Below are 20,277 nucleotides of genomic sequence, written 5' to 3'. Positions count from 1 at the left end.
CGCTGCATGCGGGCGATAGCCCCAGAGCGGCGGCGATCAAGCTGTGCGCGCGGCTAGCAAAGTGCTGGCTGCGCGCACAGCACTTTGAATGGGGCGAATCGCCCCAATAGAGCCGGAGAAATCCTCCTGCGCGGCATAGCCTGAGCTCAGCTCGGGCTTACCGCCAGGGATGTTAAAGGGGGATTGAGCTTCAGCTGCAAATTCGCACAAATGGAAACAATCTCTAACATGATCTTTACAGTAGGCCTCTCGGCGTTGTCGGTGGGCTGTGCACATGCTAGAATCTTGTAGAGATGCCCCAGACAGATAACGGTCTTGTGTGTGTACTGGCCTTTAAAAGTTCTCTCTCTAAAGTGACCATCACATTTCTGCTGGTGCCAGAATTTGGGCTGTGGAGTCAGTACAAAAATCACCTGACTCTGATGACTTTATAAAACGAACGACAACTCCAGGTACCCAAAATTGGTCCGACTCCACAGCCCTTGTAGGACTATGGAGCGTGTACAAAAATGATCAGACTCCGACTCCTCAGTTTATGAAACCACCGGCTCCAGATACTCAAAAAATGACTCCAGCTCCTGGCCAGACTCCGACTCCTGGCCAGAATCTGCTTTGGCGTGGTCTCAGCCTGCACAGAGGAGGTCGCAGCGGTGGACCGCGAGGCCGCTTCTTCTATAAATCCCCCTCCCCCAGCGTTCATTACAGACGGCCAGGTGCCAGACGTCCCGCATGACAGTGATGTACTGACGGTTATCAAGCGATATTAATCGCCATGATGGAGAGGACCTCCCCCTCCACTGGCAGCCCCGTATTGACCACTCCATATAAAAGGCCATGAAATTAATCACCGGCGTTGGGGAAGCGGTCCCTGCGATGTGGCATTTCCAGAAAAGGGACTCAGTGTCATTGTTTGCAGAAGAAGCCAATCGCTTTAATTATTCAGAGGAATTGCTTGTGAAGGGTTGTCCCGTTAGATAAATGTTTAACCGCTGGCCTGCTGGAGAAAGACTGGCAGGAGCGTGAAGAATGCGTGGAGCGTGGCTCACCGAATACAGGGAGGGATTGCTTCGCCCAGCAGTCGTGGAGGTGACGGGTTGGGACCAGAAGGCAATTCTTTGTTCAGGAAAATTGCTTCCCAGAAGGGTCGAGATCCTCGGAAAAGCCAATGCAAGCCAGGCTTATGTACATGTTTAATATGACTTGGTCAACGTAACACGTGTTAAGCCTAAAGTTACATGCATATTTAATTCTCGGGCCGCTTGCATAATCCGGCATCCAGATCACTGTGACTCTGCAATGTAACAAGCAGATCTTTATCAAGACTGAAGCCAACTCAACAAGCAGATTTTTATCAAGACTGAAGCCAACTCAACAAGCAGATCTTTATCAAGACTGAAGCCAACTCAACAAGCAGATCTTTATCAAGACTGAAGCCAACACAACAAGCAGATATTTATGGAGACTGGAGCCAACACAACAGTCACAGGTTTTTGGGAAATTATTTTCGGGCAGCGAATAGCCCTGGGGACATTGTTAATGGACGGACGGGTCCATAGTCATACCTTGTTATTCTCACTAACTGGTGCAGAATTCAGTAGGATAAAAAAAAAAAATACAATCCCTTCATTTTTTTTTTTTTTTGCACGTTTGCCTTGATTTATTCTGTTTGCATGTAAGTTACATATATCCTTGAATACAAGTCCACCTCGTGTATTAGGGAGCTCCAGTATTTGACCCTCTCAAGCTGGAATTTTTACTGACTCCTGTATAAGTCTACCCAGCAAAATTAATGGCTGCACTTGGGGACCAGGAAGAATTAACAGCTGCACTTGGGGACACTGAAGTGAAAAAAAAAACCCCTTATGTATGAATTATATGTGTAGTTCCAGTACAGATAATTTAAAAGGACATCAGTAGTAAAGAAAAGTGTCTCATAATATTTATTTTCAGTAATCTAGCTTTTTTTTATATAACATTGCATCATTCTCTAATCTTTGCAGTTTACAAACTATACTGTGCATTTTAAAATATGAAACGGAGCAGGAAAGTTCAAAGGGTCATTGGCTCTGCGGTGAAAGCTTAAACAAGAGATGGTGAGAGATAAGTTGGGATAAATGCCTAAGAAAATGGCCCTGTAGCCAACCAAACTTGAGAGAAGGTCTTTTACATAGATAACAAGTAAAGTTTCGCCGTGGTGCGGCGGCTCTTGTGGAGGGAGATGAATCTGCTGGTGGGGGGGAGGGGCGTCATCACTCCTCGCTGTGGTGCGGCGGCTCTTGTGGAGGGAGATGAATCTGCTGGCGGGGGTAGGGCAGTCCTCACTCCTCGCTGTGGTACAGCTCTTGTGGAGGGAGATGGATCTGCTGGCATGGGGGGAAGGGGCGTCCTCACTCCTCGCCGTGGTGCGGCGGCTCTTGTGGAGGGAGATGAATCTGCTGGTGGGGGGCGTCATCACTCCTCGCTGTGGTGTGGCGGCTCTTGTGGAGGGAGATGGATCTGCTGGTGGCGGGGAAGTGCGTCCTCACTCGTCGTGTGGTGCGGCGGCTCTTGTGGATGGAGATGAATCTGCTGGTGGGGGGGAGGGGTGTCCTTACTCCTCGCTGTGGTGCGCCGGCTCTTGTGGAGGAAGATGGATCTGCTGGCGTGGGGGGAAGGGGCGTCCTCACTCCTCGCCGTGGTGCGGCGGCTCTTGTGGAGGAAGATGGATCTGCTGGCGTGGGGGGAAGGGGCGTCCTCATTCCTCGCCGTGGTGCGGCGGCTCTTGTGGAGGGAGATGAATCTGCTGGGGTGAAGGGCGTCCTCACTCATCCCCGTGGTTCGGCGGCTCTTGTGGAGGGAGATGGATCTGCTGGCGTGGGGGGGGAAGGGGCGTCCTCACTCCTCGCCGTGGTGCGGCGGCTCTTGTGGAGGGAGATGAATCTGCTGGCGTGGGGGGTGGAGGGGCGTCCTCACTCCTCCCCGTGGTTCGGCGGCTCTTGTGGAGAGAGATGGATCTGCTAGCGCGGGGGAGGGGCGTCCTCACAGTGGTGCGGCAGCTCTTGTGGAGGGAGATGAATCTGCTGGTGAGGGGGAGGGGAGGGGCGTCATCACTCCTCCCCGTGGTTCGCCGGCTCTTGTGGAGAGAGATGAATCTGCTGGCGTGGGGGAAAGGGGCGTCCTCACTCCTCGCCGTGGTGCGGCGGCTCTTGTGGAGGGAGATGAATATGCTGGGGTGAAGGGCGTCCTCACTCCTCCCCGTGGTTTGGCGGCTCTTGTGGAGGGAGATGGATCTGCTGGCGTGGGGGGGAATGGGCGTCCTCACTCCTCGCCGTGGTGCGGCGGCTCTTGTGGAGGGAGATGAATCTGCTGGCGCAGGGGGGGGAAGGACGTCCTCACTCCTCACCGCGGTGCGGCGGCTCTTGTGGAAGGAGATGAATCTGCTGGCGCAGGAGGGAAGGGCGTCCTCCCTCTTCGCTGTGGTACGGCTCTTGTGGAGGGAGATGAATCTGCTGGCGTGGGGGAAAGGGACGTCCTCACTCCTCCCCGTGGTGCCGCGGCTCTTGTGGAGGGAGATGAATCTGCTGGCGCAGGGGGAGAGGAGCGTCCTCCCTTCTCGCTGTGGTACGGCTCTTGTGGAGGGAGATGAATCTGCTGGCGCGGGGGGAGGGGCGTCCTCCCTCCTCGCTGTGGTACGGCTCTTGTGGAGGGGGATGTATCTGCTGGCGCGGGGGGGAGGGGCGTCCTCCCTCCTCGCTGTGGTACGGCTCTTGTGGAGGGAGCGGAATCTGCTGGCGCAGGGGGGGAGGCGCGTCCTCCCTTCTCGCTGTAGTACGGCTCTTGTGGAGGGAGATGAATCTGCTGGCGCGGGGGGGGGGGGGGGGGGGCGTCCTCCCTCCTCCCTCCTCCCTCCTCCCTCCTCCCTCCTCCCCGTGGTGTGGCATTTGTGGAGAAAGATGAATCTGTTGGCGCGGGGGGGGGGGGGTAGAGGGGCGTCCTCACTCCTCCCCGTGGTGCGGTGGCTCTTGTGGAGGAAGATGAAGTAGTTTTATCTCCGGCTTTGGATAATAGATGTGATGGAGAATAGAGTCCTTGGCATTTGCGATTGAAGTCTTTTCACGCAGCTCGCTCCGCAGCGCTGCCTCGACAATGGCTTTTACAGAAAGGTCAGTTCTGTGGGCTCTGAACATTTACGCGCCAGACATTGTCCACGCCGCCTTTGTCTAATAACATTAAGCGTCCCTGTGGGCTGCCTTTTTCTCACTCGTTTTCTGATTCTGCTGAGATCTCCGCGCTATAATCTGCCTATTTCTATCCCAGCTGAAACCATTTTCTTATAGCCTTTAAGGAAACTTAAAGTGAGAGACACATGAAGGCTGCCATATTTATTTCCTGTTAATACCAGTTGCCTGACAGTCCTGATGATCTCTTTGGCTGCAGACTACAGCAACACTAAAGTACACAGTACTTGGGGAGGGGATGGAGAGGCTGGGGGCATGGCTTTGTACACAAGACCATGCTGAACACTGAATAGGGACGGTCTACAAAACTTTGTATGATACCTTATCAGTGGCTAAGCAGATGCAGTCATTAGAACAATTGTGCAGAGAACACATTTTTTTTTCTCTCAGTGCCCTTAGTTGTCAGTCTCTCAGGACAGGGAAAATAAACTTCTGGCCCCACGAGGCCACCTGCGGCTGCATCCCTTGCAAGGTATATTGTTACACCCCTGCTTTTCTTTAATAGATCGTCAGGTGGTCTGTACGGCTGATATTGTGGTGAAACCCCTCCCACAGAGTGATGTCATGACCATGGTCCTGACAGTTTCCTGTCTGTAAACTTCATTGCATTTTGGGAAATTAAAGATTTTTCCAACTGCCAATCAAGCAGCATCTCCCTCTGTGCATAGAACTCTCAGTAATGAACATTCCGTACAGATCACCTGGCAGAACTAAAGATGTCGCCACCATTGATAAATGTCAGAAAGTAAATCAGGGAGAGGAAAGATTTTACAATAGGCAAACACTGACTAAATGAATGAATTTTGTAAAAAAAATTGTTGCCTGTGTGTCCCCACACCGCCGCTCTCTACCCCCCCTCCTCCCCCGCACTATAGCCCCCTCGAGATTAGTGACAATGGCCTCAATTCACTAAGCTGATCTCCTGTCTTTAATAACGTTTCTATAGTTATCACCGTGGTGACGAGGCATGTCTTATTCAGGAAACATTTTACCTCAGGCAAACCTAAAGTTACCTCTTCTGTCTTTAAGTTAACTCTTCAATCCTTAAAATAACTCCAGAATTCTAAAGATAAAGATAGGCTGTTAATTAACTGCATGCGAAAATAACTACAGAGGAGGTAATTTAACCCTCCTGGCAGTTAGGCAAAATCCGCCAGGGGGCAGCAAATACGTTTTTTTTTTATTTATTTTTTTTTTTCATGTAGCGAGACGAGGTCTCGCTACATGATAGCCGCTGCTCAGCGGCATCCCCCCAGCCCCTCCGATCGCCGCCGGCGATTGGAGATCAGGAGATCCCGTTCAAAGAACGGGATCTCCTGGAGGGCTTCCCCCGTCGCCATGGCGACAGGGCGGGATGACGTCATCGACGTCGTGACGTCAAAAGGGACTCCGATCCACCCCACAGCGCTGCCTGGCACTGATTGGCCAGGCAGCGCACGGGGTCTGGGGGGGGGGGGGGGCGGCTGCGGCGACGCGTATAGCGGCGGATCGGCGGGTAGCGGCGGCGATTGGGCACTGCACGCAGCTAGCAAAGTGCTAGCTGCGTGCAGCCAAAAAAAAATTATGCAAATCGGCCCAGCGGGGCCTGAGCGGTGCCTCCCGGCGGCATAGCCCGTGCTCAGCACGGGCTTACCGCCAGGGAGGTTAACTACAGAGGAGGTAACTTAAAGTGGATGAACTTTTACACAATTGCATAATTGTGTTCCTTTCATATAGTTTATAGGGCATTCCTCAAGCCAAATACTTTTTTGTTTTTGTTTTAATACTCTAATTCCCTATAAACTAAACAAGCCTTGCCCACAGCTTTTCAGAGAGCCTTGGTATTTTCAGCATATTACAGCAAGGGCTCATGGGAGCCCTTAATCTGGGCAGGAGGAGGGGAAGGTGTTACCAGCCAGAGATTTCAGAGGCAGGAGGGAGGAGGGGGAATTAGGTTTTCAAAGGCTGAGGGCTGGAGATGCAGAACTTGCCTGTGTGTAATGTTCACAAACAACATGGCTGCTGTCATTGTACCAAAGGAAGAAATAATCCTATTCTGTTGAAGCTGTTTGCAGCTAGATTTGCTGTATAAACTATCTAAACTTTAGATAAGATATATAGACAAGTTACTTGTTATAGTTAGTTTTTCATCTCAGATCCGCTTTAAAGGGAACCTTAACTGAGAGGGATATGGATGTTTCCTTATAGACAGTACCAGTTACCTGGCAGCCCTGTTGATCTCTTTGGCTGCAGTAGTGGCTGAATCACACACCTGAAACAAGCATGCAGCTAATCCAGTCTGACTTCAGTCAGAGCACCTGCTCTGCATGTCTGTTCCAGGGCTGTGGCTAAAAGTATTAGAGATACAGGATCAGCAGCAGTCAGGCAGCTGGTATTATTTTAAGGGGCTCATACACCTAATGATTTTCCCGCCGATATACAGCAGATTTGATCACTGTGATCGAATCTGCTGTGAAATCGTAGCGCAAACGCATACATTTCATGAATATTTTATTACAGATTGCATCTGTAATAAAATATTCATGAAATGTATTAGGAAATTATGCAATAACTATTATGATGAAATGTCCAATTTTGATGTTGCATATACCTCTATAAATATGTATATATCAGTCGTCCTTCTACAGACATATAAAAAACTTTATTGTCCCTCAAACCTGCAAACAAAGCCTAAGAATAGTTAGGTACGGAATCACATTGTTCCGTCTATGAAGACGGAACACGTGATGACGTCATTGTGCGCGGCCGCGCACACGTGAACCGCAAATATGTGGAAGCATAGATGGAGAGGAAATCAGGTGACAGGAAGGGGAGGCAGTATCTTGGATTTAAACGAGGACGCAATCCCGGTAAACTTTACCTTCTGGAGAAGTGACTGGGTCACGGAACGCGTGAAGGGGACACGGGGGGCTAGCGGATCAGCGTTTGCAGCTCTGGGTAAGACCTAAAGACCATTACTACTGCGGCTAGTGAATGTTTATTTAAGATTCAATAGAAGGTATAAAATATAATATATAGTCTGGCCAAATGGTTTTTGAACACCAGCTCTATGCAGATACAACCTTGACATGTGTATTATGAACTTTGTATTATGTATTTTGTATATGATTCGCAATGATCCCCTGTGTACTAGATGGTTTTAATTGATTTTATGTACATTGGGATAAGTCCTTAACCACTTAGCAACTTCTGCCACGCTTTTCTACGTCCTTATTTACAAACACCTATAAACACATATAAATATTTGGTTCTGCTGTCTATTTTTAGAAAACTGAGTACGTATAGCACCATCTTGTGGCCAAAAAGTAAAACTACTTCCAAATACACCATTATTCATTTACCATAGGAACATTAAGCACATTTTCATTATTTTTGAAACTCCTTCACCCCTCACCCAAAATAAAATATTATCGCCATACTTTGTACTAGGGACACAAGTTAAACATTGTAAAAACCGGGACAAATTGGCAAATAAAATGTGTCTGTTTTATCTACAATAGCACAAGTTATTTATAACTACAATGGCTGAAAGCTGAGAAATGGTGATTTTTTTCATTTTTTTCTTCTTCTTCCCTGTCAAATCAGTATAAAATAATATAATTCTTAGCATAAAGTACTGCCCAAAGAAAGCCTAGTTTTTCCCGTAAAAAATAATGTATAGATCATTTCAGTGTTATAATTAGTGATAAAGTTATTACCGAATGAATGGGAAGAGCTTTTGAAGGGGAAAAAACCTGTGGTAGAGAAGTTTTAATAAAGTATTATATCATTTATTTGACGACTGAGGATGATTATTATATGCCTAGATGGACTCTTTTCTTGTGCAAATGAGGTTTAACAGGTCCATGGCAATTGCCCTTTATGTGGGCGCGTTGCTCTCTATTTGTTGTGTTAGTCAGGAAAGTGAAAGTCTGCCAGTGCGGCCCACAATGGGGAGTGGCTGTTTTGGCAGCTACCTGATCCGCTCAGCCTCCCGGATCAGGTAGACTACTCCTTTTTTTTTTTTTTTTTTTTTTTTGAGCCCACCTTTAATTTAGGCTGATCATATTTACCCTTAGTGTTCTTGGAATGTCTGAATACATCTTTGTGACCCCTCGGAAGGATTTGGAAGCACCCATGTCCTCATGTACTCCTGGTGACGAGCATGTCCACACTACACAGAGGCGAGTGCGCAATGTGGATCCGCTCGCCTCCAGAGGCACTCAGGGATGTGAGAGCTTCCGAAAGTCTTCCAAGGAGTCACAGAAGGCATGGAATTTGAACGGGGGGCAGCGGAAGCAGCAGGGGGCGCAGAAAGCAACGGGAAGACTTTGTGGGATCCCAGAGCCCTATATATAGGTGAGTATCTAACTAACTCGGTTCTGGATGGCTTGGAGGCAAAAGGGAGTCCAGCCTGGTCCTAGCAAGGGCCGCATAATAACATGGCCAGTGAGTGGGTGTGTGTGTGTGTGTATATGTATGTATGTATATATATATGTATGTATGTATATATATATATATATATATATGTATATATATATATATATATGTATATATATATATATATATATATATATATATATATATATATATATATATATATATATATATAGCACTATTCACAAAACTTCTCATAAATGACTTATTTATCACCTAATTCGTAAAAACAACCTTTCAGCACATTTACAAGCAAAAATATGTTCCTGACTAACTTCATTACAATATTACTTTTCTTACCTTAATTATATTATAATTAAGGTAGCTTAAAAAAGTACCATAGATAAAGTGAAAACATGGGAAAACGGGTGAAAAAGCTTTGTGACTCATGTGTAGAACACTTTCATCAGTTTTAAGCCTAAAGAACCACTGAAAACAGACCTGAACTCAGAACTTCCTCTCTGCTCTAAAAGATAAGTAACAGCATAATGACCTTTACCGAAAAACCTTTCTTTGTTTCAGCTGAAACAAATCCTGTAAATAATATGCAGTGTGTCTACTTCCTGCTTTCGTGGAAGCAGACATATTGTTAATATCCTGTATTTACCAATTAGCTCATCTGCCATGGCAGCCAGCTGATACAACTGAGGGACCAAATTACAACTTGTGATTAGTCACAGATGAGAGGGAATTAGACGAGCTAAACTCTCTAAATACATAACAGTTGCATTTCTCTGTTTTCCTTCTGTCCCGTGCAAGAGTTTAGCTCCACTTTATACTGACACGTTATTACAGGTCAGTTTGAACTGCCCAGTGGGGGGTGAGATAATATCGCTCCAGTTTTCTATCCATGAGATGCTATTTATATGCACAGCTCATGTATATACAAGTAATGTATTCTGCAGCAGATCACTGCATATGTATTCCTGTAGGATGGAACGGGGGGGGGGGGGGGGAGGATAGCACAGATATGGCTGCCAGTTTGAGGAGTCGGTAACTCGGATGCGTTTAGGCGATAGACCCTCGTTCACATTAATGTGTTTTCCCTTTGCTGCTCATACAGTGACTCTCTGATGTGACAAGTAGTCTAATCTCCGAGTTACGGCTGGCGTGCGTTCCTGAATAGCGTCTTGCGAGCATCCTAATGACTGCATAGCATCGCTTACAATAGATCAGCGGGAAGGACAGGCCCAAGTATATTAGGAGTTTATTTATTCCGTTGTGTGTTGGCGGCAGGTGCGCGGGACAATGCGACCGTCACCGAGGAAGACATCAGGACGGTTTGCAATGACTGCAATCGCATTTCATTACCGCGGCGTGATAAATCGCCAAGCATTCAGCCTCAATGCCGAGTATTGGAGACGTGCGCGCCATATAGAAAGGATGGCGGTAATTCCGTAAGCTGGGCGGTGCGAGCGAACGTCTGTGAGCCAAGTCGGTTAAGCTGTGTACACATTTTAGACTATAGTCATTTGAAATGGCTACAAAACGATCGAACATTCCATAATTGTGTGCAAAAATTCCCCAGATGATCATTTAAACTAACATCAGAAAATGCCGATCCATCTTGCCAGATCTGATTGAATGAGTTTTTTTTTTTTTTAAATAGTGTGTATGGATATCGTTAGATTTGGGCAGCACGGTGATGTAGTGGTTAGCGATCTCTCCTTGCAGCACTGGGTTCCCAATTCAAATCCCAGCCAGGTCAACGTCTTCAGGTAGTTTGTATGTTCCCGCCGTGTCTGTGTGGGTTCCCTCCGGACACTCCGGTTTCCTCCCAAACCCCAAAAACATACAGATAAGTTAATTGGCTTCCCCCCTAAATTGGCCCTAGACTAGGATACATACACTACACAATACATACATTAGACGTATGACTATGGTAGGGATTAGATTGTAAGCCCCTCTGAGAGACAGTTTTGTGACAAGACAATATACTCTGTACAGCGCTGCGTAATATGTTGCAAATGAGAACTACATTTCTCCCTGAGTAAAATGAGCCATAACTTACTTTTCTCCTATGTTGCTGTCACAGTAGGTAATAGAAATCTGACCTTACCGACAGGTTTTGGACTAGCCCATCTTCTCATAGGGGTGTCCTCAGGGTTTTCTTTATTTTTAAAAGCACTTAGTGAATGGCAGTTGCTCCGTCCAACTGCCAAAATAGTGTGCAGTGAGCAGGGAGGCTGGCCAGCATCTTTGTATTAATCATTTTCAGGGAATGTCTTTATAAAGAATAAAGGCCGTGCTGAGAATCCCCCATGAAGAGATGGACTAGCCCAAAACCTGTTGGTAATATCAGATTTCTACTACTTACTGTAAGTGACAGCAACATAGAAAAAAAGTAATTTATGGATCATTTTTACTCTGGGGGAAATGTATGTATTTGTATGCGTTTTAAATTTTAAGATTTTCGCGACAGTTCCTCTTTAAGGTCTTGTTCACATTGGGTGCATGTAGAAACGCATTTAAGCGCATGATAAGAAACGCATGCATTGATGCGTGTTTCATAATGCACTTAAGTGCGTTGCAATGCCCTTTTTATTTATTTTTTAACAGACCCATGCGTTTTACATGCACTTAAACACGCTTGAATGCATTTTTGTTCTGCATGTTTTGTTTATTTGATGTAGCATTTGTCAATAAAGATTTGTTTTCATTTGAAAATGTTCTTTTTTTAAAAATTAGGCATAAAAAACACATTTCCAAAGCGCATTGCTATGCACTAACAAAGCGCACCCATTCACTTGCATTGGTGTGCGCTTCACAGCGCAATGCACAGAAATGCCTACAACACCACGTGTCTCAAACGGACAGTAACAGAGCGCATAGATGTGAACGTGTAACATTAGAATCAATGGAAAAAGCTGTACCTAGCACAGCGCACAGCACAATGCACTGTGATACGCGCACAGCAACGTCCCAAATGTGAACAAGGCCTAAGTATCAGTATTGCCTGTATGTGTAGTCTGGGTGTTACATGGTCACCACTGTCTGACCTGCCTTCCACGCGCCTTCTATACACTGCGGGTGTCATTGATGCCGGGTGATACACCCTATCCTGTTACCGCCTCTCAGATCTCGCTGATGAGGACTGTAGTGAAGCAGCGCAGGTGCACATGTGCGAGATCTGAGAGGCAGAGAAGGAGGTAAGTAGGATACAAGGGCGGGGCCAGACGGGTGAAAGAGGCGTGTTTTATGGGCACAGCCCGATCTATTCTTCTGTACTGCTCTGATAAACAGGTAGACAGGTAGAGTAGTCCATTCCAACCAGTCAATCCATACCTCCCAACTTTTTGAGATGAGAAAAAGGGACACTTAAGCCATGCCCATGCCACACCCCTGGTCACACCTCCACCACACCCCTAGTCACACATTCCATAAAATTTTTCATAAGAAAAATGTTTTTTTATAATTCAAACCACACTGGTCCTTTCTATCATGGTTAATTTTCCTTCATAGTAACATTTTATAATTCGTAATATATCAATTTAAAAGATGGGAATACATTTAGAGTCAAACACATTTTTAGTATAGAAATATATATATATTTATATAGAAAGACGGAAAAAGTCTTGAAAGAGGGACAAATCAGGGGGAAAGAGGGACAGAGGGAAAGAGCTCCCAAAAAGGGACTGTCCCTCCGAAAGAGAGACAGTTGGGAGCTATGCATCAATCGCCTATATACTGTTCCATACTGGGTACCACATACAGTACAGCATCAGTATCTGTTCATACATAGCACCAGCATATGACTTTTCTTTTTCTATTTGGTGTGCATTGGAAGAGGGGTAGTTTTATATGACGAGTATATCCCAAACTTTATATTTTAACAGGAAAAGTTGGGGGTCGTCTTATACTCCGAAATATACAGTAGATTGCTTTCAGAATTTGCCTTGTTTGATTGTGCTTTTGGCTGTGCTGTAAGGATCACTGGGAAGTCATATTATTTATCAGTGTCTTAGTCTCTCTTCCTGTCTCTCTCGCAGGGCATGAGCGATGACCCGTTCTCTGTCGCCACGTATGACTCCAAACCCCCGAAGGAGAAGAATGAGGATTCGGCGTACGGAGATCGAGATCTCAGCATCCGGATAGGTAGAGTCCTCCCTCACAAAGGCAAGCATCCTCGTTGTCATATACCACGCACGGGGTGTCGCCGCTGGGCTGCCGTCACTCGCCGACTATCTGGTCATCACGTCAGCCGAGTAACCGCTTCCTGAGCGGCCGTGAAAAGGCTGTGATGTCACTCGCAATCTGTTCATGGTTTACACTCCATTGATGCTGACTCACGCGGCTCAGGGGATGACCGGACGCTGGTGACCGACGGCAGAACAAGGTGACGGGTGACTCATCGCCCAACATCAGCCTAATGGGATGTGAGAATATTTTCCTCTACAGCTGATAACTGGATCTCAACACAGTACCCACGGCTCTTAAAGTGGCAAGTATCACCGAAAGACTTTACATGACTCCCCAGAACATGTCCGCATTACCAAATCACTCTATTGGTGCCCATACATGGTACTTAAAGGGGTTCTGTGGAGGGTTGAACAAAAACAAAAAAAAACTGACACCTGGGGGCTTCTATTGGTCCCCTGTAGCTGTCCTGTTCCGCGCCGTCCTTCTACGATCATCTGTTCCCCGCCGGTCTTGGTCTAATGATTCCTCTAACGAGACTGCAGCTGCGCGCCGTGCACATGCGCGCTCCCGCTCGAGTCTCTGGGAGCTTACTGCGCAGGCGCTGTATGAATAAACCTCTTACTGCGCCCAGGCAGTAAGCTCTCAATGACGCGAACAGGAACGCGCACTATTAGCCTTGTAAGACGAATAATTGACTAGTGCCGGCGGCGGGGAATGGAGCATCGGAGGAGGACGACACGGGACATGACCGCTACAGGGGGCTGATAGAAGCCCCAGGTAAGTGTCAGTTTTTTTTTCCAACACTCCACAGAACCCCTTTAAAACGTTTGATTTTCCTGTTTGACCAAAACGATCAAATAGAGTGAAATCGAAAATCTTTCTTTTTTTTTCGATCAAGAAAAAAACAAACCATCATTTTTTTTTCGATAAAAATCTGATTGAGAATGTTGCTGAAATCAGGGTGATTTATTTGTGAAATGCTATAGTGTATGGTGGGTTGTAAAAGAAAAATCAGATTTTCTTAGATTTTCTGAAAAATCGAACGTTCATGTACGGTAACCTCGAAAATAGTATTAAACACTATTCGACCAAATGGAACAACCAATCAATTTTCTCTGAAATAAAAAAAAACAACACAATTTTACCACATACAGTATGGGCACCATCAAGATTAAAATAACAAAAGTACAAAAAAAGTTGTTTTGCTGGACTGAAGAGTTGATTTGCTCATGCGGACCAGTACTTATGCAGAAGCATGTGATCAGTTTGATCAGCTGACATATTTGTAAGGCTCTGATTTGCTGTGATCACTTCCTGCTTATCACATGATCATGAGCAGCAAATCCCAGCTCACAAATCTATCACCTGACCGATCACATGCTTCTCCATGAGTTCTGGAATACACCACTGAAGGAGAGCAGGGTTGTCCATCCTCTTTGTACATGGGTGCATTCTTTGGCATAGTACTCATTTATTTGAGCCAGTTATATTTATTTCCATTTAAACAATGCAGATTGCCTGGCTGTCCTGCTGATCCTCTGCCTCTAATACTTTTAGCCACAGCCCCTGAACAAGCATGCAGATCAGATGTCTCTGACTGAAGTCTGACTAGATTTGCCCGCATGCTTGTTTCAGGTGTGTGATTCAGACTCTACTGATGCACGATCAGCAGGGCTGCCAGGCAGTGTGCATTGTTCAAAGGGAAATCAATAAGGCAGCCTTCATCTGCCTCTCACTTCAGTTGTCCCTGTAAATCTGCATCCAACTTCATCTGAAACCGATAATCATTTTCTGATCTCCACATACGTGTAGCATTAGCACTCACAACTACATTTCAGCATTGATTTCCTCCTGACACTCAGACTTATTATCATGGCATTGACTGCCTATCCTGTCACTTTAATAGTAGCGATGTCGGTACTGTGTGGAGATTCCTTCAGGGAGCCTCTCTCCTCCTCCTGTATGTGTTTCTGATCTCTTCTGACTCCTGCAGCTGTGATTGCTGCGCCTCTCCTGTGCTGTTCAGCAGCAGCACCTCCTGTGTGATGTACAGACTGTAACCTCTCTCTCTCCCTCCTGCGGAGTGCCTCTCCTGTGCTGTGCAGCAGCAGCACCCTCCTGTGTGATGTACAGACTGTAACCTCTGTCTCCATCCTGCTGGGTGACCTCAGAGATCTCTGATCGCTCCTCCTGCTCTCATCTCCTCCTTGCAAAGATCAATTCTCGCTGTGATTTTATTGTCCTGATGGCTCGGCAGCAAATCTCAACAAAATGTTTAGTTCATTAGGGTCACTCAGAGATGTGCAGCGTGTAGATAAACTGCCATCTCCGTGTGCAGCGCCATAGAACGTCACCGCGAGCTGAAGGCAGTCTAATGTCCTACCATATTATTATTATTATTATTATGTATTTATATAGCCCTGACATCTTCGGCAGCACATTACAGAGTACATAGTCATGTCACTGACTGTCCTCAAAGGAGCTCACAATCTAATCCTACCATAGTCCTAGTGTAATGTCCTACCATATTATTATGTATTTATATAGCCCTGACATCTTCTGCAGCACATTACAGAGTACATAGTCATGTCACTGACTGTCCTCAGAGGAGCTCACAATCTAATCCTACCATAGTCATAGTCTAATGTCCTACCATATTATTATTATGTATTTATATAGCACTGACATCTTCTGCAGCACATTACAGAGTACATAGTCATGTCACTGACTGCCCTCAGAGGAGCTCACAATCTTATCCCTACCACAGTCACAGTCTAATGTCCTACCATATTATGATGTATTTATATAGCACTGACATCTCCTGCAGCACATTACAGAGTACATAGTCATGTCACTGACTGTCCTAAGAGGAGCTCACAATCTAATCCTACCATAGTCATAGTCTAATATCCTACCATATTATTATTATGTATTTATATAGCCTGACATCTTCTGCAGCACATTACAAAGTACATAGTCATGTCCCTGTTTACAAGGCACTATGGTATGGGGGGAATTCCTGGGTCAGCGACTGCCATTATAACTAGTGAGTTTATTACTGATGGCAGAGATATGGCTCTGAGTCCAGCTGGAATTCCCCCAGCCGCGGTGCACTTACTGACAGAGGAACATCATGCCTGTTGCTAGGGAGACCACTGGCTGTAATGTTTTTTGAAGTTCCATGCTAGCAATCATCCTGCAGGAACCCCGTATGTGAAGGAACATCTGAAAGCATTGCAAACCTTTACCAGCTAGTAGCAGACAATATTTGATAAATCTGAGACTCGTTATTTGGAGATGGACTCTGGATGTCTGGACTTCTGGAGCTGTGGGGGTGGAACGGAGGCGAGAAAATAGTTTGAAAGAATAGGTGGGCTTGGCGTGCTGCAGATCTTCCTGTCTCTCTCCGCACAGATCGCTGGACTACAAAATAACTGCTTTTTAGTGTCGACATTCAAACTTATTCAGACAGTAGTAATGGAAACCTTCTTACTGAAGATAGGACATTCAGGAGGTGAAATGGATGATGGGAATCTGGGGAGACGCCCCTTTGCCTCGTTTTATAGAGCAGTAGGGTAGGAGAAGAGAGAAGAGCCATAGCTGTGAAAAGTTTCAGGAAATCCCTTAACCACTTCCTGCCCCATGACGTAAAAATCCTAGATAATACTGATTTACTTATCCGTTAAAGCGGCCTCAAACTCTTGCATAGCACACAATGAAAGGTCTTCATTCTACAGTCGCTGAAGAAATTCACTTCTCTGTATTCTCTGTTTGTTTAGGTACATCAGCTGGTCTATTTAAACCTTATCAGAAACTGTGAATAGACTGCAGGAGGGCCCTGCCTAGGCAGCTCTCCATATAGTAAACACTAAGGCTTAACCCTTTCAGTGCCTTCAACAACAGTAAAACTTCAGATTTTTTTTCATAAATTGTAATGATTATTTTGTTCCCCATAAAGTTTATCATGCTGTGGCTAATCTTTTAGAGCAATAAGGAAGTTCTCAGTTTAGTTCCTTTTTAACCGTCGAGGCCAGCGTGGCAACCAGGAACGCAATACTGACCTCTTCCTGCGAGCAGAGATACAGCTTACACTACAGGTTTTATGCGGTCGTGAAACACCGCCATGATTCGGAGTTATTACAGAGCCATGCTCTTGTCTTTTATGGGTGACAGTACCAGTTTATTATGCAATCTATTGGCGTGAGCATAGTGCGCCATTGTCCGGCCCGCTGGTAGGTTGGCTCCGGAGCGGCACTCTGTAGGAAGCCGCGATAGCTTCCAGTAACCCTCCTTCCCCCCTCCAGCATTGTGCGGGCGAGGCATCTGGCCCCTTCTCCCTTCTCTTGGCGGTACAGCCCTGCAGCGAGTTCCTACCTTCTGCTGCTAACTTCTTGTCCATGAATGCTAATGAGGAAACTGGCCGCCCTGCCAGCGATCTCCGTACGCTGCGAAGAGACGTTACTAATCCAGTCTCTTTCAAATCAGGAAAAAGTCCAGTGAATGGGAAAATCACCGTCTTTTTAAGGAGACCTGAAGAGACAGGCGTATGGAGGCTGCCATATTTATTTCCTTTTGAAGGGAATGTTAAAGCGGATCTGAACTTGGAACTTTCTCACATCTCTAAAAGATAAGCAACATCAAAATAAACTTTAAAGAAAAACATTTCTTTGTTACAGCTGCTAGAAATCCTGCAATAAATCTGCAGTGTTTCTGCTTCCTGCTTCCATGGAAGCAGACATAGGGTTAACATCCTCTGCTGAGATTCCTGCCCCCCCCCCCCATGTTCCCCTGCTCGATCGCGCTCCTGAGGTGAGGAGCAATTGGTACTGCGGGTCGCAGGGACACACATGCAGCATTTGGAAGGGGATACGGAGGGAGGGGAGCTGCTTGCAATGGCAGCGAGGGATCAGGAGGACGTCCGGGAGCTGGAGGAAGCCCCCGGCAAGTGACTGGCAATATCGAGTGACCATCCCTCCTTACCTCCATGTACAGTATCCCCACCTCTGCAGTACATGCAGCTTACTCCTCCTCCTTACTCCTCCCATACATATCTGGTTTCATGACCGGTGCACTTTGTGCCTCCTATATCCGCACCTGTCCAGGAGCCGCTGCTATGCGCCAGCTGTTATACGGCAATATTACGCGCTCTGGGGTGAATTCCATAACCAGCACTTTGCCGTTCCTTTTCTTCTGCGCGATCATCGCCTTTTTACAGCTTCCCTCTCCATTACGGGGACAGCAGAGACGTTTTAATTCCCCGCCAGAAAACAAAGTAATGGAAGATCGCAGGAAGTCATTATTTTGCAGAGTGTTTGGTCAATAAGGATATAAAACTCCGACGATCCGACACGGCGGGCACGAAGCGCTGACTCACCGTACGGCGCTGGGATTCGGCTCGTCACGCTGAGAGCGTAAAAGCAACACGACTGAGAAACAAATGCGCTGTAATTAACTTCACAAACTTTCTTCCAGGTTTAGTTAACTCTGTTTTTCAGTCTGAGCTTTCTTCAGCCTTATTCCCCGACACATGCTCAGTATTACCTATCTGCCAAAATGAACCCTTTACCAGCCTATTTATTTAGAGGCCACTTTATTAGCTTGCAAGTGCTCCAGGCTAATGCATTTTAGCACATTTGTTTATTATTTGTTACATTCCCCTGCTTCTAATACATTTCCCTGTGTCTAATTAGTACTGCTGCAATGTGTGTTCATGGCCCCTTGTCACTAGGGGGCAGTGTGAGACAATAACAGAGGACTTCTGCTTTCAGTTTCTATAGCCTCTGCTAGAAGAGAGAGATCAAAGCATTCCAAGAATTTACAGCACAAAGAGTTGTGCTGACTGAGGTCAAGCGCAGTGAATTTATCTCACACGAGATAACTCTATTGAAGCTGCTAATGGGTTACAGCACACCTGACTCAAGGTAAAGCGCCCCAAGGTACACACAGAGGTATGTTCAAGCTGGATCCTCATAACTCTGGGCGTTGTCCGTTCCTCTCCTCGTCCCCCACTCCCCCCCCCCCCCCCCCGACAGGAAAAGGCGGGCTTGCCACGATGTTCCCTCTTATGCGGAGTGTATTGGATGGGAAAGAGGAGGGAATGGAAGGGAACATCACTGCAAGCCCGCCTCTCACTGTCTGGAAATTTGACTTTGGACGAAAGTCAATTTTTTCAGGTGTGATTAGAGGAACTAGACACACACACAGGGGCGTTTTTAGGCATAGGCATTCCAGGCCACTGCCTGGCATGCCATTGGTCCTAGAGGAACCATGCCCCTGATTAAGCCTTGCCCTTAGAACTAGGCCACGCCCTGAACAAAGGCACAACTTCACAGGTGTTTGTGCTTCCTTCTGTCCCCTTGTGTCTCCTTCTGTCTCCTTGTGCCACCTTCAGTCCCCCTGTGCCACCTCTGCCACCCTGTGTGTCCAGAGATGGAGAAATGGTGCCCTAGGCAAGCAGCGACTTTGGGCCCACCCTTGATGGCCACCTAGCTTTTTTTGCAAGATTTGTTGGGTTTAGCATATACCGGGCCCCTAGTCTCTCTTCAGGCCCTAGGCATCTGCCTAAATTGCTTTGTGGATTATCTGGTTTTATGTGCATCCCTCTGTCCCACTGCGCCTCATTCTGTCCCCCGTTGTGCCTCCCTCTGTCCCCTTGTTCCACAATCTGTGTCCATCTCCCTCCTGCGCTCCCCCAGTCCAGTGCTTAAAGGCCGAGTATGGTGCAGCAGAAGCTGTGCTCTCACCTCCCCTCCAGTGCTGTGCCTGTGTGACCATCCTGTCTGTCTCCTGGTCCATCTAGCAGGGCCGGTTCAAGTAACAATGGGGCCCTAGGGCAAGATTAGCCTGGGGGCCCCCCAACAGACACCCCCTGACCAAAAAGCGTCATTAGAGGCCCTTTGTTGCAGCTAAATTTCCCTCCTGGGCCCCTGAGCTGGCTGCTGACCCTCCCCCAATCACCTCCCAACTTAACAGACTCTGCAGAGTCCCTGGGGAGCAAGAGTTAAGATGGGGAGGGACAACTTGGGGGCCCCTACAGGCTCTGGGGCCCTGGGGCAGCTGCCTATTTTTTTCTATGGTAGCTCCGGCCCTGCCATCTAGTGCTGGCACCTCACTCCTCATGTAGAGTGTAATCACGCTATATGTGGTAGGATATGCTGGGCACTAGGGCGAGTGGTGAGCGGACAGGCGGAAGCGCAGCACTGGACTCCAGCGAAGAGCTGAGAGCACAGCTTCTGCTGCACTATGCTCTGCATTTACACACTAAGCTGGGGTTGTGCAGGAAGGGGATGACACTGGACTTCTTGCCTGCCTGGCGTGACAAAAAGGCTAGAGACACACACACACACACACACACACACACACACACACACACACACACACACACACACACACACACACACACACACACACACACACACACACACACACACACACACTTCCATAAAAACACACACACACACACACACACACTTCCATAAAAACACACACACACACACTTCCATAA

General features: G+C 46.9%; 1 protein-coding gene across 5 annotated transcripts in view; it reads left to right on the top strand.

Moving 5' to 3' along the window:
• Positions 1-20,277, top strand: part of SLC39A11 (solute carrier family 39 member 11) — a 665,003-nt gene that overhangs the window by 187,398 nt on the left and 457,328 nt on the right. For 4 of the 5 annotated variants that reach the window (XM_068264569.1, XM_068264567.1, XM_068264568.1 and 1 more), the window contains exon 5: positions 12,623-12,749. In XM_068264569.1, the coding sequence (XP_068120670.1) occupies positions 12,623-12,749 (127 nt within the window). The remainder of the gene's footprint in view (positions 1-12,622; positions 12,750-20,277) is intronic. The other variant, XM_068264566.1, reaches the window with a different exon arrangement.

The sequence above is a fragment of the Hyperolius riggenbachi genome, chromosome 12, assembly GCF_040937935.1.
Source record: "Hyperolius riggenbachi isolate aHypRig1 chromosome 12, aHypRig1.pri, whole genome shotgun sequence".
Lineage (NCBI taxonomy): Eukaryota > Metazoa > Chordata > Amphibia > Anura > Hyperoliidae > Hyperolius > Hyperolius riggenbachi.
The sequence above is the reverse complement of the archived record's forward strand: the minus strand, read 5'-3'. Positions and strand labels throughout refer to the sequence as shown.